The sequence below is a fragment of the Panthera uncia genome, chromosome E1 (assembly GCF_023721935.1).
Source record: "Panthera uncia isolate 11264 chromosome E1, Puncia_PCG_1.0, whole genome shotgun sequence".
Taxonomy (NCBI): Eukaryota; Metazoa; Chordata; class Mammalia; order Carnivora; family Felidae; genus Panthera; species Panthera uncia.
This window is the reverse complement of record NC_064814.1, coordinates 14,952,604-14,980,082: the sequence shown is the minus strand read 5'-3', so window position 1 is coordinate 14,980,082 and position 27,479 is coordinate 14,952,604. Positions and strand designations below refer to the sequence as shown.

At 37.8% G+C, this 27,479-nt stretch overlaps 1 protein-coding gene across 5 annotated transcripts in view; it reads left to right on the top strand.

The window, feature by feature from the left end:
• The window catches only part of KANSL1 (KAT8 regulatory NSL complex subunit 1), a 176,702-nt gene that overhangs the window by 37,823 nt on the left and 111,400 nt on the right, over positions 1-27,479 (top strand). For all 5 annotated transcript variants that reach the window (XM_049637560.1, XM_049637562.1, XM_049637563.1 and 2 more), the window contains one exon: positions 7,663-9,034. In XM_049637560.1, the coding sequence (XP_049493517.1) occupies positions 7,746-9,034 (1,289 nt within the window). In that variant the 5' untranslated portion in view covers positions 7,663-7,745. The remainder of the gene's footprint in view (positions 1-7,662; positions 9,035-27,479) is intronic.

The window sequence follows — 27,479 nt, the reverse complement described above, 5'->3', positions numbered from 1 at the left end:
GTAGAGAAGTGATGTGATAAAACGGTATGGACCAGATTGAAGGATCAAGGCTGTCAGGAAGCTGTCAGGCTAATTTAGGTGTGAGTTAATAAGGCCCCAGGCTGGGTTGGGGTTGATAATGTTAGGAATAGAGAATGTATGAAACCTGAATAGCGTCATTAGAAATAAATGGAAAGATTTTATCATGAAGGAGATAAGATCCTTTACGTTTTTCTTTTTCTGTCATTTGGCCCTTCTGCAGACTTTAGCCCCTTCCAGTTTCTGGATTTAAGCTTGAAGGAAACTTTGCTGTTCCTACTGTGGTGAACACCTTAGTTGAGGTCCTTGTTGCACCCTGTCTGGATTATTGCAGTAGCTTCATCGATGGTTTTTGCTTTTTTACTTTCTTTTAATCCATCCTACCCAGCTGGTCTCTAAAGCACAGTTCTGATGTTACTCCCTATTTGAAAAATCTTTAATGACATTCTGATGCCTTAAGTCTGAGTAAGGGCTGGCTATTCAAGGTTGTCCATTAATGATCTGGCTTCAGACTGCCTTTCCACTTTTTTCTATACTGTTTCCTCTGTTAAAATATACTTTATATTTCAAGCAAACTGATCATTTCTTTTAACCTCCAGATATCCTATGTTTTCCCACAGCCTTGCCTTTTCCCATGCCGTTTCCTTTCACTAGAATGCCACATTTACCATTCTCTTGCCTTTGCCTTTTACATGATGACATTTTAGCTAATTTTCAAGTTTCAGTTGAAATTTTGACAACTTCACAGACACTTCCCTAACCATTTTTCCTCCTCCTATTTCTCACCTTTGTGCAGAGTAATGAGGTAATGGTGGGGAGGAGGTTAGTAGAAGCCACATTATGGGCATACTTTTCTTCCCCATCTGATTTGTGCTTCTGTTTCCAGTGAAAGTGTGGTTTGCTGGCCAGTCAAATGACCAAAGCCCTCCCCTTGGGTTTCTGCATTTTTGCAGGGTGGATGCTGCTGGGTTGTTCTTGTATACCTGGAGTCCTGTCTTGGGAACTTACAAGGAATAAAGGCAAGGTTTTCATTTGTAGGTGTAGAGTTCTGACTTGAAATAGTTGAAGTACCTGGATATGTTTTGCTTTCTGGGAAGAATACATCTACATGTATGTATAAAGTCTGTATCTAGGCAATGGTTTTCTAATGAAAGGTGTGATTTTTTTCCCCCCTAGGGGACATTTGACAGCTCTGGAGGCATTTTTAGGTGTCATAATTGGTAGAAGGTGCTACTGGCATCTAGTAGGTGGAGCCAGGGATGCTACTAAATGTCCTACAACACACAGGAGAGTCCCCTTTCCCCACTCATAAGATTTGGCACAAGATATTAATAGTGCTGGGCTTGGGAAACTGCCTGAGGGGTATACTTTTTGCTTTCCCAGTGTACTTGTGTTACATGGAAGTTTTCCCTTGAACCTATGTTGCAATTTAGACTTAAGAGTCATAAGCATAGGAAGAGACCCTGAAAGTCACATGTTTGAATTTTATCCCAACTTGTATCCCTCAGAACAATGTTCTGCAAGATACTAATAGGTATAATAGGGGGAAAAAGTGTTTGGTTTGGTAAAGGCAGGCATTTGAGCATTCAGTCTGATGAAGTGCATTTGTGAATTTCCACCAGGAACGTTTTTCCTAAATGTGTTTGCCTGCTGAACCCATCTGACATCTTCCAGTCCCTAGAATGCTTCCTTGGAACTAGGAGAGAAACCATTAATATCTAGCTCAATCTTTTATAGCTCTTTGTGTTTTTTTTGTTGGTTTTTTTTTGTTTTTGTTTTTTTTGTTTGTTGGTTTTTTTTTTTTGGTCTCTTTAGGTTTACTGCAGAATCTTAATGTCAGTGACAGCAGGTACATTGACTCCATCTGTATTTATTTGTCAAATTGTGATTTATAGATGAACTAAAAATTGGGATACTTTAGGTTTCTTTATTAAGAATGTGCAGTACAACTTTATTATCTATTCCCACTAGTAAATTGGAAGTTGTAATCCCAGCCCAAAACCTACTGCCCAGGTTGTTATGAGAATTGATAAGTTAATTGTAGCTTTTAATACTTTGTATTCTTTGGAGAAAGGTTATTTATCATAAGCTGTTCTGTTCTTGTAAAATTGCTTAAGTTTGACAATCTTTCTCTGCTATAAATTATTGGAGTGAAGCTTTTGGGATTCAAGTGGGATGGGAATCATTGCTTTTAATCAACATTTTGCTCAGTATGTTAAATGTAAGAACGCTGCCATGACATTGGCCTTACTCAGATTCTTTGGCTCTTTAAGAAGTTGCATTATTTTCTTTTTGCTTCTTTTCCTTTTATTATACAAGTAATACATGTTTATGCTGGAGACATTATATACACTAGAAAACAAAAGACAAAAGAATCTTACCACCTACTCTTTTAAAACAAAAATGAGGCCATAGTATACGTTTTGGTTTTTTGTAACACCTTTTTATTTTTTCATTTAACAGTGAAGCAAGCACTTTTTCAAGTCAGGAAATACTGTTTTACATTGGTTATTATTCATGGCTGCATAATATTCCATTGTATGGCTATTCCAGAATTTAAGTGAATTATTGGGCATTTGATTTGTTTTGTTTTTATGTAAGCATCATCATGAAGTACTAAAAGCAAATCTAAATAAAAAAAAGGAAATCTAAACTTATAGCAAAAATTAAAATTCTAAGCTTTGGTAGTTTGAGGCAGGTACAGCTAATATTGAGTGCTAACTAGATGTGCCAAGTCCATTTTTACATGCACGGGTCTTCAGGTACAGCAGTGTTTTAAGAGATTACTTACTTTCTATTTTTCCTGTGCATTAAAAAGTCTTGCTGAAATTCCTTTTATGTTTGCTTTTTGTCTATAGGTTATAATAATAGTGCAAATAATGGGTGTTGTTGTCAGGCACTAGGCTAAGTAAGTAATGGAGAGTATTTTATTTAATCATCAAGCAGTCTTGTGAGGTAGGCTCTGTCATTTGCAGATGGGGAAATTGAGGAACAGCATAAATAATTTAAATGAGGGTAGAGCCAGAATGTGAACCCAGACTTGTTCCCCTTACTTAACAAAATGAGTGCCTTTGGGGGTAATATTGAATCTCAGCATACTTACAAAGTGAGTGCCTTTGCGGTAAGATTGAATCACAGTATAGTATTTCAAAGTTTATAAAAAGGGGGAGGGATGAAGACTTCAATGTTTTTTTGTTTTTTGTTTTTTGTTTTTTTAACAGTATTGTTTGGCTATAGAAAGATAATGATTTAGGAGTTAGGAATGGAATTCCTTCTGAAGAGGTCGCTTTTTCCCCTTCTGTCCTTTTCCTCCTCCCTACTTATGTAGATGATTGTTTTAGTAACTACTTTTTGCAGTGCATCCTGTGGGGATATTGAGACCAAGGAGAGCGGGTGTAAACAAAATAAACTCTTGCCTTTGAGATGTACGTGATTAATGTCAAGTTCACAGATGTACTTCGAGGGTCAGAGAAATCTTGAAAGAGATGGGATTCGAGCCAGCAGATTTTTAAGTTGTGCACTTTAAGGAATTGTATAACTCTAAAATAACTTGGAATGTTTGCCGCTTAAGTACCTTCTGTGGTGTGATGTTAATTATGACCTTTTTTATGTGTGCTGGGTGAACCTGGGTTTTCCTGAGCAAGTTTTGTGTAAGCTATGTAACATCTGTGTCCTACCTGGATCCCCACGGGGAAGCGGTTTCCTGCCATGGCTGAGACTTAACTGCAGAGCTCTGGGTTAGTAGGCTACAGCTCCTCACAACTACTCTTCTCACACGTTGTACCGATCATCTTATACTGATAATGTGCTTTCCTTCATTGCTAGTATCAACTGTGTATTGGTATGAATTCAAAAGAGGAGGAGATGGAATTGATGGGAAAGACCTGAGAGTGATTTTTGTTTATGGGAGAAAATTCTTTGCATGTTATAAAACTAACTCAGTGTATTTTGAACGAATAACTTAAACATTGGTTTGTTTACCAGTTGGTCTATAGCATGCCATATTAGGAATTACTGCTAAATTTAAAATTTGAAATAGGAAAAGTAGACATAGAACAGTTTGTGTCACATAGAATGCCGTATGCCCGAAAGGTCCATAAGGCTCTGTAAGCCCTAGAAGATCTAGTTACCCATAGGATGTTCATTAAAATACAATCTTAGAACAAGAAACTTTTTGGCAAGTATAAGGAGCAGTAGATATATTTGGTCTTTAAGTGTATTGGTATTTCTCAGTCATTTACTTAAATATTTCAATATTTGTAATTTGAATTGTCATCCTGTAAAGAATCTTAGTGTATTCCTATAGGGCCTAATTTCCTATGTTGGTATTGATCTAGAGATAAAAATGTTTGACCAAATTGGAAGTTGCCCTTCTTTATTTTTGACTGGGGAGAAGGTTGCTTTAGTTCAGTGATCTACAAATTTTTTGGTCTCAAGACCCCTTTTCACTCTTAGAAAATGTTGAGAACCACGAAGAGCTTTCTTGCATTATCAATAGTTGCTGTATTAGAAAGTTTGAGAAGTTTGAAAAATAATTATTTACCAATTCATTTAAAAATGAGAAACTTACTACATATTATGAAAAATAGCTTTTTACCAGAACAGAAGAATTTAGTGAATGGGATTGTTGTTTGTTTTTACAATTCTTCTAATATCCAGTTTAAGAGAAGACCGTTCTTGTATCTGCTTCTGCATACATTCTATTGTGATAGGATGTTTTGGTTGAAGCAAATCTGAAGCAAATGAAGAAAATCCAGCCTCCTACAGATAGGTAGTTAGAAAATAGAGAAGTATTTTAATAGCTTTTTCAGGTAAGTGTGGGTATTCTTTGACATTACACCCATACTTGACAAGTAGTTTCATAAAGGTGAGTTGCAATGTAGAACCTAAAACCACGTCTGTGAATTTTACATGTTCTGTTATGTTAAAGTCCATTTGTCTGTCTCGCATTTGCTTTTACGTGCATGGGTTTCTAACATACATTGGTCATTTGGTCATTCACTGAGTTACACAGATCTTCCTGATGTTGATACATTTCATTATGTGGTATTGGAAACTGAACATTCATTGATATCAGCAGTAATCTGTTTAATCAGAAACAAGCTTTTTAAGTATAGGGGAAGTGTTCAAGCTCATGGTGGTGGATATAAGTTTTCAAAATACTTATTTTTGCTTGAAAACTCAGATTTTATCATTGGCAGCAAACATCAGTGGTTTTTCTTGAAGTGACAGGTTCGCTTTGTTCATTTTTGAGAAAATATCTACTAACTGCTCAAGTCTCAATAAACCATAGTTTGTCAGTTCTGCCAAGTAAAAATAGTGTTCTGTGAAAAAAGCTTCTGGTTCAGCTTGCAACTCCGTTGTATTAGGTGCCTTTTCTCATACTTAAAGCAGCAGAAGTTGTTTTCTGCGTATTTTTCCTTTTATCACACAGTATTTAAAAAAATACACTCAAGATTGGAGATTTAATCAGATTCATAATTTCATCAAAGATATTAAGTGGAATGGACTTTTTAAACTGTAAATGAATTGAGAACATAATGACCAATAATTCCTCTGCATTGATTTATGTGAAGGTACCAGCAGTTTTGCTCAGCCTTGTTTTTCTACCCTCTTTGCAAACTTCAATGCAGTGAAAAAAGGCAAATAATGTTTTAGTATTCATATGAAAATAGCTTTGATCTTGTGGCCCCTTGAAATGATCTTGGAGCTCCTAAGAAGTCTGTAGACCATGCTTTAAGAATAGCTGGCTTAGGGGCGCCTGGGTGGCGCAGTCGGTTAAGCGTCCGACTTCAGCCAGGTCGCGATCTTGCGGTCCGTGAGTTCGAGCCCCGCGTCGGGCTCTGGGCTGATGGCTCAGAGCCTGGAGCCTGCTTCTGATTCTGTGCCTCCCTCTCTCTCTGACCCTCCCCCGTTCATGCTCTGTCTCTCTCTGTCCCAAAAATAAATAAAAAACGTTGAGAAAAAAAAAAAAAAAGAATAGCTGGCTTAGCCCTTACGTTTATGGTAGCATTATTTGCAATAGCCAAGATATGGAAGCAGCCTGAATGTCCATCAAGTGATGAGTGGATAAAGAAGATATGGCATGTATATGTACAATGGAATATTACTCAGCCACAAAAAAAGAATGGAGTCTTGTCATTTGCAACAACATGGATGGAGCTAGAGAGTATAAATGTTAAGTGAAGGAAGTCTGTCCGAGAAAGGCAAATAGCATGCGATTTCACTTATCTGTGGAATTGAAGAAACAAGACAAACAGGCAAAGGGAAAAAGGAAAAGAGACAAATCAAGAAACACTCTTAACTGTAAAGAACAAACCGAGGTTACCAGAGGGGAGGTGGGTAAATAGTAAATGGGTGATGGGGATTAAGGAGTTAACCATCATAGTGAGCAGAGTGATGTATGGAATTGTTGAATCACTATATTGTACACCAGAAACTAACACTGTATGGAATTAAAACATACCCCCCCCCCAAAAAAAAAAACTTTAAAAAATAGTTGGCTTAGTTCTTTACATAAATTTCCTTTTGCTCTTAAACCAGTTAAGTCAAAGGGGATATAGAAGAAGCAGATGACTGAGGTTTCTAGTTTGGGCTACTAAATGAAAGCAACACCATTATCGGAGATAATAAAACAGGGTGAGGAGTGTGTTGGAGGAAGAGAGTGAATTTTGATTTCTGGGAGCTTGAGGATCCTAGAGGTAGGAATGTTGATCAGTGAAGCTCAGCAAGCGGAGCATTAGGAGGCCGCACTGTACTAGTGGTTGTTGCTAAGGAAGCAAGTTGAGAGAGAAGGGCAGAAGGGACCTTGGTGTCAAGGACATCAGGAAAAGAGCATTTCGAGAAGAATGGGGGTGGTTAGCACTGCCTAATGCTTCAGAGAAGTTATATAGATTGGGGACAGAGATTTGACCATTGGATTTGATAATGAGATCACTAGTGCCCTTTGCCAGAGCAGTAGGATTAGAAGCCAGATTATGAGAGAGAGAGTGCAGAGGCAGCTATTTATACTATTCTTTTAAGCAATTTTGGGGTAAAGAAAAAAACGAATTGGGCAATTAATTTGAGAGGTGGCCTGTACTGAGGACAGTGAAAGAAAAACTTGATGAAACAAACTGGTAATACAGATGCGATACAGTTAAGCCTTTAGCACGAACTATCTTTCAGAGAAGCGAGAAGCTGATAAGCACTGGATTCTCTGGCTAGAGAGATGTGCAGATCTATGACATTTTGCATAGCAACTTTTTGGGGAGTTCCTCTTCTCTGTTTAATTGCTAAGCATTTGATACATTTGCTTTAAATCCACCAATTTCAAGAAGTTGTAAAGTATTATTTTTTTTTAATGCAGATGATTTAACTTTAACAATCTGATTCTTTCAGAATGGAACTTCTGTTTTGGCTGCTTTCAATCTGTGGTAACAAGGAACAAAAAAAGAAGGGTGGAATTCTTTCTCTGTGCAGGAATTGTCCTGTCCCTGTCCTTCTTCTGCCCCTATCCCCATATTCGAGTATCCAGAATAGTCTGAGTGTTTTTCTTTCTGGAGGCAGAGTGAATTATAGCCTCAAGTGGTGTTTGTATTAAAAACGTGTGTTGTTTTCTAGTGTGCGTATATTTCTAACTTCCTTTTTTTCTTTCTCTTTTAGTCTGTTCTCTGGGGAGGCGGTAAGGGGCCGTGGAACTGGCCTCGGCACCGGGAGAGGCTGGACTTCCTGTCTCTCTGTGCTGAATGGCTGCGATGGCGCCCGCTCTCACTGACGCAGCAGCTGAAGCACACCATATCCGGTTCAAACTGGCTCCCCCATCCTCCACTTTGTCCCCTGGCAGTGCCGAAAATAACGGCAACGCCAACATCCTTATTGCTGCCAACGGAACCAAAAGAAAAGCCATTGCTGCAGAGGATCCCAGTTTAGACTTCCGAAATAATCCTACCAAGGAAGACTTGGGAAAGCTGCAACCATTGGTGGCATCTTATCTCTGCTCCGATGTAACATCTGTACCCTCCAAGGAGTCGTTGAAATTGCAAGGTGTCTTCAGCAAGCAGACAGTCCTTAAATCTCATCCTCTCTTATCTCAGTCCTATGAACTCCGAGCTGAGCTGTTGGGGAGACAGCCAGTTTTGGAGTTTTCCTTAGAAAATCTCAGAACCATGAATACGAGTGGTCAGACAGCTCTGCCACAAGCACCTGTAAATGGGTTGGCTAAGAAATTGACTAAAAGTTCAACACATTCTGATCATGACAATTCCAGTCCCCTCAATGGGGGAAAACGAGCTCTCACTTCATCTTCTCTTCAGGGGGGTGAAGTGGTGGCATCTGAATCTGGGGACTTGAAGGGGGGTATGACCAATTGCACTCTTCCACATAGAAGCCTTGATGTAGAACACACAACTATATTTAGCAATAATAGCACTGCAAACAAATCTTCTGTAAATTCCATGGAACAGCCGGCACTTCAAGGAAGCAGTAGGTTATCACCTGGCACAGACTCCAGTTCTAACTTGGGGGGTGTCAAGTTAGAGGATAAAAAGTCTCCCCTGTCTTCCATTCTTTTCAGTGCTTTAGATTCTGACACAAGGATAACAGCTTTACTGCGGAGGCAGGCCGATATTGAGAGCCGTGCCCGCAGGTTACAGAAGCGCTTACAGGTTGTGCAAGCCAAGCAGGTGGAGAGGCATATACAGCATCAGCTGGGTGGATTTTTAGAGAAGACTTGGAGCAAACTGCCAAACTTGGAATCCTTGAGGCCCCGGAGCCAGTTGATGCTGACTCGAAAGGCTGAAGCTGCATTGAGAAAAGCTGCCAGTGAGACCACCACTTCAGAAGGACTTAGCAATTTCCTGAAAAGCGATTCGATTTCAGAAGAATTGGAGAGATTTACAGCTAGTGGTATAGCTAACTTGAGGTGCAGCGAGCGAGCATTTGATTCAGACGTCACCGACAGTAGTTCAGGAGGAGAGTCTGATATTGAAGAGGAAGAACTGACCAGAGCTGATCCTGAGCAACGCCATGTACCCCTGTGAGTAAAACCTGTGCATAATGTCATTCTTGAGAAATGTTGGGACAAGGGAGAAAGAATTAGTGAATTCCCACCGTGGGGAGAATAGGATTCTTTGTAGGTAGGTGCCTATGTTCCATTTGTCTTTTTTCTGATTTTAGGTCGGTGGATGCATATACCTGCTAGTGGAGAAACGAAAGATATTTCTGGCAGAGTGTTATGTTGCTGTAGATCTTGTTGGTTAAGAAAAAAGCTAGAAGACCTCCTATTTGTGAAACTACATACCTCTTTCAGAGTGACTGGTTAGATTTCTTTTGAAATTGTATGTAGGGTATTTTTGTAGGCTTCTATAACTTGACTTCAGATCCTCTTGTTTCTGGTTAAGTGGGGACAGAAGTTCAGCTGATGTAGTTAACTAAGCTGGAGTTTGCTTTTATTTTTTATTTTTTTTTAACATAAACTCCACCCCCCAGCATAGGGCTTGAACTCAGGACTCAGAGATCAGGAGTCACATGCTGTACTGACTGAACCGTCCAGGCACCCCGTAGTTGCTTTTAATTGAACTTTCAGCAGAGAATGTACCCAGTCTTCACTTTTCATACTTGAGATTTCCTTACCTGTTAAAGACTAATAATCAGAAAATGCTGCAGAGTATTTTATTTATGGGTTGCTTCCAAATACAATCTGCTTTCACAACTTGATTTACTTCCTAAAAGAGCCCATCTTGATCACATTTGAATTTTAGTTTTCTCTCAGCTAAGTTTAAATACATTGACATATTTGGGATAGGTTCTTACTGGTTTTTTTTTAAATCTCTTGTTTTGAGAAAAATTCTACACAGGCTTTGGGTGGCGCTCCAAATTGGCACGGTGAATCCAGAGGTACCTTACTCATGTCCTTCCGTCCTGCATTTGGCTCCTTCCAGATAAGCAAGGGGGTATAGCATATCTCCTTAAAGATAAATCAGCCTGCCTTATATCTACTTAAAATAAGTGTTAGACTTACGAGAGAGGGAAGCACGAGATGTTGGAAAAGAGGGGCAGGAGAGTTGACTCCTTCCATTTTCTCTTTGGGCCAGGGATGTTACTAAGGTTGGATTACTAAAGTAGGCTGAAATAGATGGATATGTTGGAATAATTGGGTTTTCCTTGCCTGTAGTATAAAGGTGACCAAGATTTTCGCTGGAGACTGTTGAGATAGCCATGCTTTAAGCATAAGTAAATTTCCTTTTTTCTCGATTTTGTTTATATTATTCATATGGATAACTGTGCTGTATCTGAATATGCAATTTTGGTTTCTGTTTCAGGGGGAAAAGTCTGGATTATTTTGCTGGAATTTCTTCTTTGTAGACCTAGTTCATTACCTTTTGTTAGCTTATTGTACTCAAGTGCCCACTTCTGTATTCAGATCTAAAGTAGATCTATTTCAGTGGCTTGCTACTGCTGTAGCATAGTTATCTTTCCTTAAATGGATTAGTAATTTAAATCAGCTTGCAGATATTTGTGGCATTATCCCACTGACTTTGTTGCATAAGCCACTGCTTTAAAAAATCTTGGTTAACGTTGAATATTTTATGTTTTAAAAGTAATTTCATGAAATAAATACTTTAGTTGAAGCATTTTAAGTTTCATGTACTTTGTGTATTTGAGGGGAAAAAAATCTAGAATCTGTAAGCTTATCGTTCTCAGGATACTTTGTATTGAAAACATTTTTAAGTTTTGGTAATGTTGTAGGAAACCGTTCAGTTCAGTGAGATCAGAATACCTAAGAGAGAACTTTTCTTCCAGGGAATAATCTACTGATTTGAAAAGACTGTTTAGGCTTAGTCCATTCACCTACTAAGTTCTGAGCATTCTTATCACGTAATGCTTTGTTGATTGGAAGGTTGTGAAGTGTAAGGATAGCTAAGGGATCATTTTAGGAAACTTTGGAATCATTTGAATCCTTTTCAAATTAAGTCAACTAAACAATGCTTTAAAAAGTTGAATTTCCATGTACCAGATCATATTAAAGTAAGGAAAATTGGAGCACTAAAAGTACTATGGAGTAAATAAACTTTTTGCTCTTTATGATATAATTGAATTTAAATTAAAACGACCAATAAAGCATAAGTACTTTAAAGTTCTTGTTGAGCCAGGTCACCAGATTGACTCCTAAGGCTGCTATTTAGCCAGGTGTTGACCTTCTGAGTACTTTACAGCTTTTCAGCAATTGGCCACTGAGAATGGAGGCATTACTTTGATTAAAAAGGAAAAACAGGGATGGGGAAATAGTTGTTTGGACACCAAGAATCCTTTTGTACGAGTGTGTGATTTAATAGTTCTTCCCAAATCTCTTCACCACATTTATAATTTGTAATTCTTGAGTCCTACAGTAAGAAGTTAGTTAACTCTGCAGGAGACTGACCCATCTGGTGAATTTCAACTGTTTTTCCCCTTCTAGTAGCTTAATATTTCACTCCTTTGCTGAAATACTCCTGCCAGAGACAGCTAGATTTAGTCTAGGCAGCCATGATGAAAATATTTAGCACATGAGGTTGTTGAAATGAATTGTTTTTAAATGATGGTGCTTAAGTTGCAAGTGGATGGTTCTGTGAAAATGACCAGCCTTCACCAAGAATTTGTGTTTTTTCTTCTTTCCTACCTCCAAGAGGAAAAACAGTGATCCATTGTAAGTCATAGGCACATGCTAGCAGTAGTAGAATGATTGATTTTTATGTTGAATTTTTGGCAAATTGTATGTTTATCATTGTATTATACTTTATAGTTAGTAAACTATATTGCCAGATGAGGTATTTTAGAGAAGTTTTTTCCTCTTTATTGATTAACTTTTTGGTTAACTGATTTTATTTAGTTTAAAACTGGTATTATACCTTTTTAAGTTCTTTCATCCTGAAATGTTTCCTATGTCTTCCTGTCTTGGTATATGTAACTACTTTGAAATTCTGCACTACACTGGGTTTGACCTTTATCGTTGTTTAGTAACATCACTGTGGAAGGAGGAGGAATTTAAATATTATCTTCTTGATGGAGGAACTAGCAAGGAAGGCACATGTTTCAGTAAACACCTTAATTTTTAATTCTTAACTTTAGAAGTAGAAATAAAAGCATCTAGTTATCTCCTGTGGATGTAATACAGTTACTGAGTGGGCATGTGTGTTTGTGTGCACATCTTTTCCACTTTAGTTTTTCTTTATGTTCCACCTTCTCTTTAAGAGTTTTGTTCTGCTGTTTTGTTATGAACTCCTGGACCAGTAAATTTTGCTAAATTTGGTTTTTATTTTCTTGGCCCTTGTACTTAGAAACTTCTATAGTAAATGCTTGCTGTTAGGGAAGCACCTTTTTTTTCCCCCAGATATTCTCTTAAATGCTTTCTTAGGTCAGTAGTGTTCTGGGTACCTGGACATTAATTATGTAAACCTTTCTTTCCAAAAAAAATATTTTTTTTCTTTCTGAACTGTTACTATAGGCTTATCTTGAGGATCGTTATAAAAATAATCCCATAAAACATTTAATTAGGACTACTGAAATATTTGTTGTTTTACATATATCGTATATATCTTTATATTACACAGTGCCTTCTTTATAAGAACCTCAGGGAGAAAGATAACACAACCAAGACTTAAGTGTATTTTTTCCTAAGCTTTTACGTCTGTTTCTGTTACTTGGATGCTATAATTTGTGTTGTTCACTTGGTTTCTGTTTTCCTATTGGCTTTTGGAAGTTTAGAGCCAGGCTCATGGGTCTTGTACCTTTTTTCAAGCCTCATTCTTGGCTTCATTTTGTTCTTCATGCTTTTATTTCTGGTTTAATTTACGCTAACCTATGTTTTATTTGATAGCCTCCTGAAGTCTGTTTCCGATCAAGGTTGGGTAAAAAATAAACTAGATGCTCAGTTTAGTGATATTAAAGAAGTTGTTTGAATTTTAGGTTATCTTGATTGCAGTGACTTTTCTTTACTTCTGGGGAATTTCATTCTCTTGGAATTGTTAACAAACCATGAGATAATGACCTGAGCTGAAGTTGGAGGCTCAACTACTGAGCCACCAGGTGTCCCTAGCTTCGATTCTTTTAATGCCTCTGTGTGTGTGTGTGTGTGTGTGTGTGTGTGTGTGTGTGTGTGTGTGTTAAATAGTCCATTGAAGTGATTACTGAATTTGTTACTGTGTGGGATGCATATGTGGGAATAATTCCATTGTGTATAATGAATTACTAGTGTGTTTGTAGGTTTTGCTTTTTAGATACTCTAGCCAGGATGCTTTGTGTTGTAGGTTCCTATTTGAATTTATTAAGCACACACGAGTGATGTTGCTAACAGTGGTAGTCAACATAAATTGTCCTTATTTTCCTATTCTTTATGCTTTCACAGAATGATGGGACGAGAGTAGTATTAGCCAGAACTAAGTCTTATCTAACCCTTTTCTGCTACAAACTAGCCATAGTGCTAATCATCTAGCTCCTTTTATAATAAAAATGAAGGAATTGACTAGATAATTTCTGAGACTCAAACTATTTTGAATTCTGACCACTCCATCTTTAAATAATAACATGGGTGGATGGAGCTGTTCTCAGCACTGTTTCTGTTTTTGCATTTGGAGAAACTGAAGCAAAAGTCCCTCCCTATAAGTCACTGGTGTAACGTGAAACAAAACAACCTTCTTGATTTGTGACTTAGAGCTTTGATTCTTTGTTTTTAAATGTTTGAGAGAGAGTACAAGTGGGAGAAGGGCAGAGGGGAAGAGGGGAACAGAGGATCCTAAGGGGGCTCTATGCTGACAGCAGTGAGCCTGATGCGGGACTCAGACTCATGAACCATGAAATAATGACCTGAGCTTCAACCTCCTGAGCCGCCTAGGTGCTCCTAGCTTTGATTCTTTTAATGCCTTAGTGTGTGTGTGTGTGTGTGTGTGTTTAAATAGCTTATTAAAGTGATTGCTGAGATCGTTATTCTGTGGTATACATGTGTGGGAATAATTCCATTTTGTTTTTATAGAAGTTACTTCAGAGAGGAGTAAACTTTAATTTGTGGAACATCTTTGATGGTTGATTTAATGCCCCTTGTTTTTCTGCTAGGTTTCATATGACATCCAGTGACAGAAATAGGAGCTTCTGTGTTTTCCCCCTATCCTCCCCCCCCCCCTTAGGTATGTAGATAGAATTTATTCTTGGTGTTTCTTGTGTGATTCTGAAGGAGAGAAGTTAGGCAACGAGGAATTTAGGGATTACCCATTTGCTGCAGGTCTGGTTGCTGCAAATGTTTTCTGTTGCCTTGTGACTGGTGTTTTCATTCTCTAAAATTGAGTGAAAGTACTCTTTACCATCATGCTAAAGTGGTCATGTAATAAGTACTAACTGAGTAAATGTTTAAGATGCAAGAGATGAGGGGCGCCTGGGTGGCGCAGTCGGTTAAGCGTCCGACTTCAGCCAGGTCACGATCTCACGGTCTGTGAGTTCGAGCCCCGCGTCAGGCTCTGGGCTGATGGCTCGGAGCCTGGAGCCTGTTTCCGATTCTGTGTCTCCCTCTCTCTCTGCCCTTCCCCCGTTCATGCTCTGTCTCTCTCTGTCCCAAAAATGAATAAAAAACGTTGAAAAAAAAAATTAAAAAAAAAATGCAAGAGATGAGGTAGGTGAATAAACTTCCTCAAGAAGTTTACAGTTTAGATTTGGAGACATGGTGTAAAGCAAAGGTGAGTACTTAGAACAATGCCTGGCACGCAGTAATACAAGGCAAATGTTTGATGACATAGTGAAATAGGAAGAGGTCACAGCTGGTTGATGGAACTGGAAAGAAAGGATATTAGAATGAGCCTTGAAAGGTGGCTAGGATTTTGGTAGGAAGTTTTGTTTTGGTTGTGGTCTACCGAAGTAGGTCAGTACAGGTAGAAGGCATAACATATAGAGGACAAAGGCTAAAAGGCATTGGGCTTTGTTGGCTAGACTGAGGATATTTTAGAGACCTAGCAATATAGGTAAGAGTGATAAATGTATAAAAAGGAAGGAGAAAATTGCGGAGATGATGCAGAAGTAGAGGTAGTGGGACTTAACAGTGAATGTTTGGGGGCAATGAAAGAGGGATCATCATAGATGGAGTTGCAAGCTGTGGGTGACTGGAAGAATACATTTTGCAAAATAACCCTAATAGCTCATGAAGGTCCAGGTTCTTCACTAGTGTCTTAAAAATGAACATTTCTGTATTCCTTTGCATGTTCCAGCAAGTGTTAAAAATCAGGAAATGAGCTTCCAAGTAATCCTGGTATACAGAGAGTGAAGAGTTGACTTGTACCTCAGAGCCTTACATTGGAGACTTTGGAATTGATGAACTCATTTATCAGATGTATTGAATGCCTACTATGTGCTGAGGGTGCTAGGTGGTAGGGATATATAGTAGTAAGACACAGTCCCTGCTCTGCCCTGCCCTCATGGACAGTATAGGTTAGAAAGAGAAAATAATTGTTTAAGTAAATCACATAGTTAATGATACATTTGCAGTGGTTATGTGTGCTACAGAAACCAAGTTCAGAGTGCTATGGGGGTGCATATCAGGAACATCTAATGAAGATGGGTGGGGATATTATAGCAAGTATACTGATGAAGTAATACGTAAGCCGAGACCTGAATGATGAAAATTGATTGGTGGTAAAGAAGGGGAGTGCTACAGACTGAAGAGTCAGCATACGCTAAGGCCTTGGGAATGGGAGATGCTTGATACTTTCAAAAACAGAGCACTGTGTAAGAAGAGTGATGAGAAATGAGGCCAGAGAGGTAAGCTAGAGGCCAGGTCATACAGGTGGTTTTGTTGGTTATCTCACTTTTATTTATTTATTGAAAAAAAAAAAATTTGTTTTTTACATTTATTTATTTTTGAGAGACAGAGACAGAGCACAAGTTGAGGAGGGGCAGAGAGAGAATGAGACACAGAATCCGAAGCAGGCTTCAGGCTCTGAGCTGTCAGCACCGAGCTCAACGTGGGGCTCGAACTCTCAAACTGTGAGACCATGACCTGAGCTGAAGTCAGACGCTTAACTGACTGAGCCACCCAGGCACCCCGGTCATCTCACTTTTAAAATCACTTTTTTAAGTTTATTTTTTTATTTTGAGATAGAGAGAGAGTGTGCGCACGCAAGCAGGGGAGGGGCAGACAGAGAGGGAGAGAATCCCAAGCAGGCTCTGCTCTGTCAGCACAGAGCCCAGCGCATGGCTTGAACTCATAAACCATGAGATCATGACCTGAACTGAAACCAAGAGTCAAAACGCTTAACCGAAAATGTTATTGTAATGTCTAAACATCATTGGATTTTTTTAAAGACCCCTCTTAATTGTGTGAAGAGTGAAGTGTGTGTAGACTTTGGGGGACCAGTTAGGTGTTTGTGGTACACCAGGTAGAAGAATGGTAGACTCAGCCTTTGTCAGGAAGGAGTGAATTGGGTACTGGAGGTAGGGTGACTAGGATTTGTGATTGGTTGGATGTGATGAGTGGATGTTGAGAGAGAAGGAAGAGGTATTATGAATGATTACTAGATTTTTGGCAGGAGTAACTGGATTGGATGATTGGATGGCTATGTTGAGATGGAGAAGGAACCGTTGGAGGGCCTTATTGAATGCGGTGGGCACTAGCTAATTTTCATTTCAACACTTTTTGGCTGTTGGGTATGTCCAGAGGTTTCATGGTCATTTGCAGAGCACCCTGTTAGGTTCCATGTTCATGTTAAATTATTTTACTAGAAAAGGGAAAGCTTGGGGCCACATTTTATATCAAATGAATAGTAACCCAATTAGTTTCTCTACTGTCTGTCTAAGCAAAGACCAAAATGGACCAGATTATTTTGCAAGTTAGAAATTTATACCTCAGGTCATGTCCTTTTATGTCTGTCAGTTCATTTTCCTTTTCCTGTTTCCCGTATGTATCTGGGAAAATTATGGTCATATATTCAATGTAAAGAGAACATTGAGTTTCTCAAAATTTTAACTAAAGGGTACAGTATATAACATATATCAAGTGACTGTGCTTCTGATTCCCATTAATCCTTTGTGGTCACTTTAGCCTGTTTGATTTTATATTTGTTTAATTATAAAGAAGGGTTTTGCATCACAATAGTAAACAAAGTCGCTTTGAAAACAATTTCAGTCTGATAAAAGTGTCTGGAGAGTCTCTTCCTCAAACAGAATATACTGAAAAGTTGTTGATAAAATATGAATGTTGTGGGTTGCTCTGGTAGCCTATTTAGTAGTATTGTAACAACTGTATAGATTATATTCAGAACTCTCAGGTAAGAGGATTTGTGGAGAAAAGGTTGAGGGGGGGGTGAGGATTTGAGGAGTGACAACTAGGAAGGAGGAGTTTATTCAATTTTAAATCATTCTCTTTTAAGTTGTTTTACCGTTGTCTAATAGAATAGAGGACATGAGCCAGGGGATTGAATGATAGTGTATACGTGTAGTGACTATTTTTTTGCTCACCCTGTAATCTTTTTTTTCCCGTTTGTTCTTCTGGCACTTGAGAGACGCATCCTGCGAATATAGAAACTGGGGGAGACAGAGCTTAAGACTATTGGGACTAAATTAATCTGAAACCTGGGAGATCACAGAGCCCCAGGAGAAAGTGATTTGGTTGAATTAGAGAACAGCATTTTTAACCTACCTTGCTAATCGTACAACAGAGTTGAAACATGTTAAGAAAAAAAATAATAGCCTACCTTGGTTGAATATTTTGAGGTGTAGACAGTGTTAAAAGTGCTTTATACTCATTAACTTATTTAGTCCTCACGGTACAATGAGGTATAGGTATTGTCTTAGTTTTACAGACTCAGAGTGAGGAATGAAAAGTTTAAGTAACTTGCTTAATATCTTAAAGCTAAGAAGAAATCAAGGTATTAATCTAGGCTGTTTACCCACAGCATGGACATAAACACTAAGCCGTATTAGTGGAAACAATCAAATTGCCCTTTAGATTTGGTCAATGAAAAGAAATTTACCAAATGTAAAATATGGCATTTAACTTTACATTCAAGAGACTTTCTAGTAATATTAAGTAATTTGGTAATAAGTTTTGAGGAAAGGTAAATGGTCTGTCTGTATCTTAACCAGATACACCCTTTAGCCTGCAATAACCTGTTCTTTATTTCTTTTATTGGAATAGAAGTTGTATGGGTTGGGGAGAGGCGTTGTTCTAGGGCAGAGATAACATCTGGGAATTGGCTGGAGTGACTTTTTAATTTATTTTAGCATTTGTTTTTGAGAGACAGAGACAGAGTATGAGTTGGGGAGGGGCAGAGACAGAGGGAGAGACAATCCGAAGCAGGCTCCAGGCCCTGAGCTGTCAGCACAGAGCCCGACGTGGGGCTCGAACTCACTGACCGACTGTGAGATCATGACCTAAGCTGAAGTCAGACGCTTAACCAACTGAGCCACCAAGGCGCCCTTGGAGTGACTTTAAAAAAAAGAAATGGAAGTGAGAATTGGTGCATATTGATCACACTTTCTATATGTTAGGTGGTTTACATTTGGTATCCTGTTTAGTATTTAAGACCTCCAGATGATGAAGGTGATCTTCCCATTTTACAGTTGAGGCCTAAGATAATAGACATGATAAATAATTTACTTGAGTGAAGATAAAAGCTAGTTCCTTGTACCTGCTCTTTCTACTAGTATTTTTCTTCTAAACTGATTGGGAAGGAGCAGAAAGAAGATTTTGTTTTGAGAAATGGAGCAAGCTGAAGTCATATAGCTCTTTAGATGCCTCTCCTGACTGTCCAGTACAGTGATGGGCATGGCACTGACCATGAGGGATGATGGGCAGGGTAAGTTGTTTTCCCCTACTGTAATAAATAATCCAGAGAAGTGACCTAGTTCATAATTTTTCCCATCAGATGGATAACATAAATATCTTTGACATTCTAAGGGGATGATTTGTATTTCAACTTAATTTATATTTCAACTTATATGGAAAAACCTTATTTCCCCAGTTGCTGGAAAAAGAAATCTTTTAAAATATGAAAAGTATTTTATGTTCTTTTTCCTTTAGTCTTGCATTGTGCTTAAGGCTGTTAAATGAATTTTAAGCATGTACTTAGTGTTTATTGAAGTATTTTCCTCAAAAGTTCTTTTTCTGGTAAGTCTGGTTATTATAGGAAGTTGAAAGGCATAAAATAGCAGTTAAATAGCCTGATTGGTTTTCCACGCGCTTCTATGAGTTTTTGTTGTTTCCACGTCTGAGTATGGAGTTTATGATTAACATTCAATGTCTTATGTTTATTGATTTGATAATCACCAGAAAACCTGAAGGGTGAACTGGAGGTTATTATTTTTCTTGGCATTTGTGAGATTAATACCAGAGAGGGAGCAATATAATAAAAAGAATTCTAGACTACCGTTGAGAATTGTTAATTTTAATTTTGTCTTTTAATCTTCCTAGGTGCCTCACTTATAAAGTCTAAAATATACTTTTTTGAAAAATGTCACTTGTGGTTTTGTAATGATGAGACCCAGACTGGGATGGGAAAGACTTTTGTCACTGTTAGGCACACTGTACGACTTGTTGAGGTATGCCGAATGGCCAGGTGATCTCCACGGAGCTCATACTGCCTGTATTTCCGTAGGGAGTCTGCGCACTGGGTCCCATCAGGGAGTTGGTGGCAGGGCTGCAGCAGTCCCCTCACTTGTTTCTCTCATGAGGCAACCTGGTGCCAGTGTGTTTGCCTGTAGTAACTGTCATGTTTTTGGTTTTTTTTTTTCCTTTTTTCTTAAGTGTTCCACTTAAGGCATTGAAGAAACCTGAAAATAAAGTATGGACCCTGAGGATGGGGTATAGTGAGAGAGTGAAGACAGAGGTCTTTAACGGAAGGGTATCCTTTTCGCTGAATAAAGCTATTAGAGTGTTATGCTTTGGAAATAAATATCCCTAATGAAAAACAATCCTCTGTCTCTCCCCTCCCCCAAAGTAAGCAAAACAATATAACTTTTTCATTTTTGGTTCTTTTTCGAGCAAAACAACAAAAGTTTTCTTTTATTCCCGTTTCTTTCCCAGAAATAATTGATTGGAAACCATTACAGATTGTAGAGTTCATCTATATAGAATAAGAGACCAGTTGCCCTTTGACCCTGTCAAATAACAAAGGCAGAATTTTACTTACTGCTTTTTAGGTGCATAAAGTTAACATTAATTCACTTTTCCATTGATTCATTTAGTTGCTTTTCATAGAATTTCACTCTGAGGATGAAAAGATCTGGATTTTTTCTAAAAAAATTTTTCTTCACATCTTAAGAGTTTTCAGCTGAGTGGCTGTAACCACTGTTTCTAGATTTCCAACTGGGTGAAAATGTTTTTCTTTTTAAATTGGCACTCCCCCAGCAGATTTTTTCAACCAAGTATTCTTTGGGCGCACCCTTTGCATAGTGAATTTTGTAAGATCTTTATTCACAAGGCTGGAAGACAGGCCAGTCTTCTCTTTGTAAGATGAAAACAGTGAGAGTTGCTTAAGACTCATTTTGCTTCTACCCAGCTGTATTTGAAATTGATCTCTTATGTGAATACATTCAAGCATTCACAGAAGAACGTTGACTTGGAAGGTTAAGTGGAAAGGCTAATTTTATATTTGCACGAAGTTTTCTTGGTGCGATCATTTTCCTCCCAGTTGAGAATTCTCTTAATTTGTTCTTAATGATAACTTGATAGTAACTGGGTCTCAGACTTGAAAAGTATGAGGTGACTTTGATATTTGCAAGTGTACATTCAAGGCATTGATGTGATCTATATCTATATTTATGTATATGTACGCGCGCGCGCACACACACACACACAGTTGATCCTTGAACAGCATGGGGGTTAGGGATGCCAACCACCTATGTAGTCAAAAACCCACATACAGCTTTTGACTCCCCCAAGGCTTAACTACTAATAGCCTACCGTTGACTGGAAACCTTACCAGTAGTATAGTCAGTTAACACATGTTTTGCATGTAATATGTATTAGATAAATAAGCTGATATAGTAATAGTAATAATTATTAGTTTAATAAGCTAATAAAGTAAGCTAGAGAAAAGAAAATGTTATGGGAAATAAGAGAAAGTATGTTTATACTGATGTACTGTATTTATTGAAAAAAAATGTGTATAAGTGGATCTGCAGACTTCAAACCCATGTTGTTTAAGGCTCAACTGTTCTTGGTTTTACATTTTATTAGGTGCAAGAGGTTATTATTTCCATTAATGTTCAAAGCAGTGTTAGATTATTTACATTTCCATGGTTTATTCTAAATAGTGTAATGGTATCACTAGATGAGACAAATTAATTTCATCCATAAACATTAAGATTGGCTGACAAACTTATGGAAGGGTAAGATATACAGTATTGCTCTTCGGTGTTTCCCAGCAGGCTAGCCTTCAGAGAGCTACATCTTCTATTCCTTTAACACATAATCCTTCATCAGTTATAGGAGTAGCTATAGTTGATAATATCAATAGAAACCAAGATGTGTCATCATTGAGGATAGTCAAAAGTGTCCCTGTGGCAATTCCAGAAAAGGAGATCTGGAATTCTCTGAGCAAAGAATAATAAATATAAAAATTTTCAAGGTAACTCAGTTATTTGGAGACTAGCCTTTCCAGATCATCTATCATCAAGATTAACCTGGCCCCTAAAGGGCAAGAGAAACACTTCTCTGATAGTAAAATAAGGAATGATGAAAACACTTAAGAATTGAGAACTTGGTTCCTGCCTTCAAGGAATAATTTATGTGACTTGATTTTTTTTTTTTTTCTCCCACATTCAAGTAGAAAAGGAAGCATTAGAATTAGGCAGTGAATGCCTTAATTGTAATTAGATAACATGGTACAGCACCAAATGCTGAGATGAGACTTGGAGGAAGGAGTGATTACTGTGGGCTAAGGGGATCAGAAAACCTGAGAAGAGTGCAACTTTAGTTTGAATAGGGATGACACTTAGGTTTCCAAGAGAAAATGGGATGTTCCAGGTCCAAGGATGAGGGACCTCAGATGAAGAGGTTGTGTTGGATAACAGGGAAGAGAGCTATCCGCTAGACATAAAAGTTTCAAGAAAGTAGAAGATGAAATTGGAGTATTAAGCTTTGGTCAAAGGCTGGTGCATTTGAATTTTATCCTAAGAATAGTGCAGAATTATTAACATGGAATGGCATGGTTGGAGTGCACATAAAAGAATCTTTGCTAGTGATGTGGGGTGGATGGATTGGATATGTAGGATAGTTTGGAGCCAGGGTAAGAAAGGCAAGTAGCCCAGCTGTGAATAAAAAGTCTTTTGGGGGGGAAAAAAAAAGTCTTTTGAACCAGAGCGATGGACACAGAATGGAAAGATAGGTACAGATGCAAGACTGATAAAATATAGAGCTTACTGTGGGAATAGGCACACATTTGTCATTTACAGATGAGAAACCTAAGGACAGAGAGATCAAACGATGGTGCTAAAGATTATTAGGTTAAGAGTCAAGGTTGTACTATAGTTCTTGACTCCAAATCTAACATATTTCATTAATTGCACATTTGAGTAAACTTGGTGACATAACTGGATTTTCATGCTAGAAAATTGGCAAAATACTGATGGAACTGGGAGAGGCAAGAAAAGATGTATGTCAGTGTTTGGGAAGGGAAAGAAATGTAATGAAATTATCTGGAGTGTAAGGCGTTTTGTTGGAGAAAAGGAGCGACTATATGTAACTTTTATGTTTAGCTTTTAAAATTGGTTTTCTTTTTAATTGAGATGGAAGTGACATATAATGATTCACTATATATATATATTTTTTTTTTTTTAAAGGCTGCCCTTTCAAATTTTCTTTCTTTGCTTATTTTTAAAGTTTATTTATTTTGAGAAACAGACTCAGAGAGCATGAGAGGAGAGAGGGAATCCCAAGCAGGCTCCATACTGTCAGTGCAGAGCCCCATGTGTGGCTCGAACTCCTGAACTGTGAGATCATAACCTGAGCCAAAATCAAGAATCTGATGCTTAACCAGCTGAGCCACTCAGGCACCCCACTATTTGCATATTTTGCAAAATGATCACCACAGTAAGTCTAGTTAACATCAATTACCATAAATTGTTACAGAATTTTTTTTTTTTACTTGTGATGAGAACTTTTAAGATTTAGTCTCTTAGCAACTTTTAAATGTGCAATACAGTGTTATTATCTATACTTGCCATGCCGTACATTGCATCCCCATGATTTATTTTTATAACTGGAGGTTTTTTACCTTTGACTCTCTTCACCCATTTTGCCCACCCCCAACCCTCTGCCCCTGGCAACCACCAGTCTGTTCTCTGTAACTATGTTTTGTGTATGGTTTGAAGTAACATTTTAATCCCCCTACCCCCTCCATGGCTGACCAGTTGTCCCTAAATATACTATTTGCCATAGTTTTAAATACTGATAGAGTAACTGCACTCTTCTATTTAAAATTATATATATATTTTTGTGAGGGTACTATTGCTCATTATCTTCTTCCACATTATAATCAATTTATCGGCTTCCTTAAATCCATTTGGATTAGGACTGTTTTGTGACTGTGCATTAATTTGAATGGAGATAGGACATCTTGACAACATTAGGTCTTCCCAGAGTTGTGATATTTTCCTCTACTGAGGTCCTTTATATCTAGAGTAAAATTTATACTTTTTTATAGGCCTTGCACATTTCCCGTTAAATTTATTTGTAGATATTTTGCAGATTTTAATGCTACTAAGAATGAGATAATTTCTTGTTGATAATATGGGAAAACTATTGATTTTTATATGCTGATTTGTTCTTTGACTGCCTTACTGAATTTTCCTACTCTTAGCAATTCTTTGACTTATTTCTGTTTGATATTACTAGATGGATAGTCACCTGCATGATATATGGTCATGTTTTGTTTTCTCCTTTTCAGTTGTTAGATTTTGTGTTTATTGAATGCATTATTATTTGCCAGGAACTCTTCAAGACACTGGAGAAAGAGCAATGAGCAAAAATGGGAAAAAAAAAAAAAAAAAAAATCTCTGCTCTCTCTGGAGTTTGCATTCCAGGGGGGAATTCTTAGGCTAAACATGATCAGATACTGACTATCTGGATGATTTGGATTATTATTTTAATATATGTCAAATGGGATTTAGGTGATTTTTGTGGGGATGGAGTACTGATTTTCCTCCCCCATCTTCATAACTTGACTGATCTATAGGGTATTTTTAGGCTGGCTGTGGTTATGGCAAGCTCGTGAACTGATTTAATAAATTTTCCCATCTTTTTCTTCACTTGGAAGTAGTTGACAAGGATTAATCTGTTTGCTAACATTTTGCTAGAAATGTCTGAACAGCATAGAGGCCATTTTATAATTATGAATGGGTCTTTGCTGACATTTAAATTACTTCTATGGTTATTGGTTTAAGGTTTTTAAATCTCTTCCTTCATGACCCAATTTTGGCAACATTTTAATTAAAAAAAATTTTTTTTTTAGGTTTTACTTGTTTTGAGAGAGAGCACGAGCCAGGAGAGGGGCAGAGATAGAATCCCAAGCAGACTCCACACTGTCATCGTAGAGCCAAATTCAGGGATCAAACTCCTGTTCTGTGAGATCATGACCTGAGCTGATCAAGGTCAAGAGTTGGACGCTTAGCTGACTGAACCATCCAGGAGCCCCAGCAACATTTTTTTCCCCCCCAGCAACATTTTTAAAGAAAATCACTCATTTTGCCTAGATTTTAAAATTTATTGCCACAAAATTCTACCTGGAAATCTCTTAGGATCTTCTCGTAGATCTGTTGTGTGTATTACTTTACTCTGTTGTTATATCTGCTCTTTCACTTCTGTTTTCTTTTCTTGGATACAGAGTCTTCTGCTTTATAAATGAGGTTCTTACAGAAACTTTTGATTATATTGATTGAATTTATCTTTTGTTAATATTTATTTCATTGGTTTTGTATTTATCTTTATTCATTTCTCTGCTTTCTTTGGATTTTTTTTTTTTTAAGCTGCTTTAAGTTACACATTTAAGTCATTTATTTTCATTCTGTCTTATTTTCTTCCATAAGCATGTAAGTTTACAGCATTTCCTCTGAGTTAGCTCTTTGGCCAAATTCTAAGAGTTTGGTCTGTCATATATTCATTGTTGTTCATTTCTAAATGGAACAATTTTGGTTTTTCTTTATCAGAATTACTTAGAAAGATGGGTTGCTAAATTTTTCCATCTATTTTTTTCTTTTTTGCTACCCTTTTAAAAATTGTTGGTTTCTAGGGTTTTTTTGCATTGTGTTCAAAGAATGTGGCCTGAATGCTTTCTGATTTTTGGAATTTGAACTATGTCTTTGTGACCCATTACATGATCAGTTGTTAAACTTTTTATGAGTGTTTGAAAAGTCTTTGTTCTCCTTTTAGGTGTAAAATTCCATATATATCTAAGAAGTGGTCATGATTATTTTTGCTAAATTCATAATACTCCCACCAAATTTTTACTTCAGTTACTTATTGCATTCAGTGTAGCACAGTGTGCGAAACTTTAGAGCCTGCTCCACTTGGCTTTGAATCTAGGCTCTCTGATTTGCTAGTTCTGTGATCTTTGCACCTTAGTTTCTTCTGTAAAATGGGATTTATAACACTTAGCATATGGGTTTTTTGTTAGGATAGAGGGAATAATATATGTAAAATGCCTGTGTCCATTCCTGGGTCTGGCACATTAAAAATAGTAATGATATCTAGATTTTAAGTGTGTAGATTTTAAGCATTATAATATGCATTGAGTACTTTTGCACCTTGTGTTCTTTCTTTTAAATTGGGTTCTGATGGCAAAGGATGGCATCATTTTTGTGGCTGTTTTTACCCCAGACTGCTTTCTGAAAGAGTTGTCTCACTTTATTCTGCTGTCACGGATAGATGAGTGTGCCAGTTTAGCTTCAAGCCTGAGTGTTATTACTGTTATTTATAAAAATGAACTTAATAGGTTCTCATTGACACTTTACCTGCATTTTAAAATAATGCTTGGGAGGACAATCTATTTTTCTGACATTTACAAGTTTTTTTCCTGACATTTGTGACATTTTAATTTGTCATTTGAGTAACAGCTGCCATAAGATAGTATTGTTGTTTTTAGACTACCTTCGAAAATAGGTTTCTTATAGACTGTAGGGACTAAATATACTCCATTACCCTTCTTTTCCATGTTTGTGTGGTTTTCCAGAAATGAATTTGTTTGGGTAGGGTTTCCCAACATAGGTGCTCCTGACATTTTTGGTCAGATACTCTTTTTTGTGGGGGAGGGGGCTGTCTTGTGCATTGTAGGATGTTTAACAGAATCTCTGGTTTCTCCCCACTGAATATCAGCACCCTCCCTCCCTCCCTTTAGTTGTGACTATAAAACGTGTCTCCAGACATTGCCACATGTCTCCTGACAAAAATAATGTGTCCTGGGGGGTGGAAATCACCCTCAGTTGAGATCCACTGGATTAGTCTTTATCTCTCTTTGGAGGGGAAAGGCACTTATTATCCTGGATGCCTGGAATGCTCTTCTATATAGCTATTCCATTTTTGATAATATTCTCTAGTTAAGTTTTGTATCTGTTTCATAGATGAAGAAACCAAAGTTGAGATCAAATCTTGAGAAGGCATCTTGTAAACCGTATAATAGTATTTTTGCTCTGATTGTTTACTCCCCCCCACCTCTTCCCAACCACACATTTGTCACCAGCCTTAAGAAAATATACCAGAACTGTGTTCTGGTAGTGTTTAGGGGTTTGGAGTGAATGAAGATGGACAGTGATGAGTCAGACTGCAATTTTATTTTTTATTAAAACATTTTTTTATCTTTTTTGAAAAAAATTTTTTAATCTTTATTTTTGAGAGAGAGAGAGAGATAGAACGTGAGCAGGGGAGGGGCAGAGAGAGAGGGAGACACAGAATCCGAAGCAGGCTCCAGGCTCTGAGCTGTCAGCACAGAGCCTGATGCGGGGCTCGAACTCAGAACAGTGAGATCATGACCTAAGCCGAAGTCAGACGCTTAACCAGCTGAGCCACCCAGGTGCCCAGGAGTTGTCTCTTTAAAGCCCTTGCATACTGAGGCATATGAAGTTGTTCTTGAAATAGGCTGTTCAACTCTTTTTGCTCTCTTACCTGTCCTGATTTAGGCAACAAACTCCTGGGGCTGAATTTTTCCCCCACCTTGCAGTTCCTTTTGGATCAGATTTTCTTAGCTACTCTCTCATCTTCTTACTGATATTTTCTTTTTTTGTTTATTCTTGTCTCACCAAATTAAAAGGAGTGAGTGGGTTGCAGGCTTTCAGAGTTTGTAACTTGCTCCTGAATAAGTGACCCTCATCACTTGATGGTCACAATGGTCTTCAATGCCTATATCTCCAGATGGCCCTTGCACGTTTTCATCTCCTCTTTCTCTATGCTGGCAGTTCTGTTCCTATTATATGAGACTCCTGTACGTGGAAACATTTTGTAAACAGCCAGTGGAGTTCATAACCTGTGCTGCTTT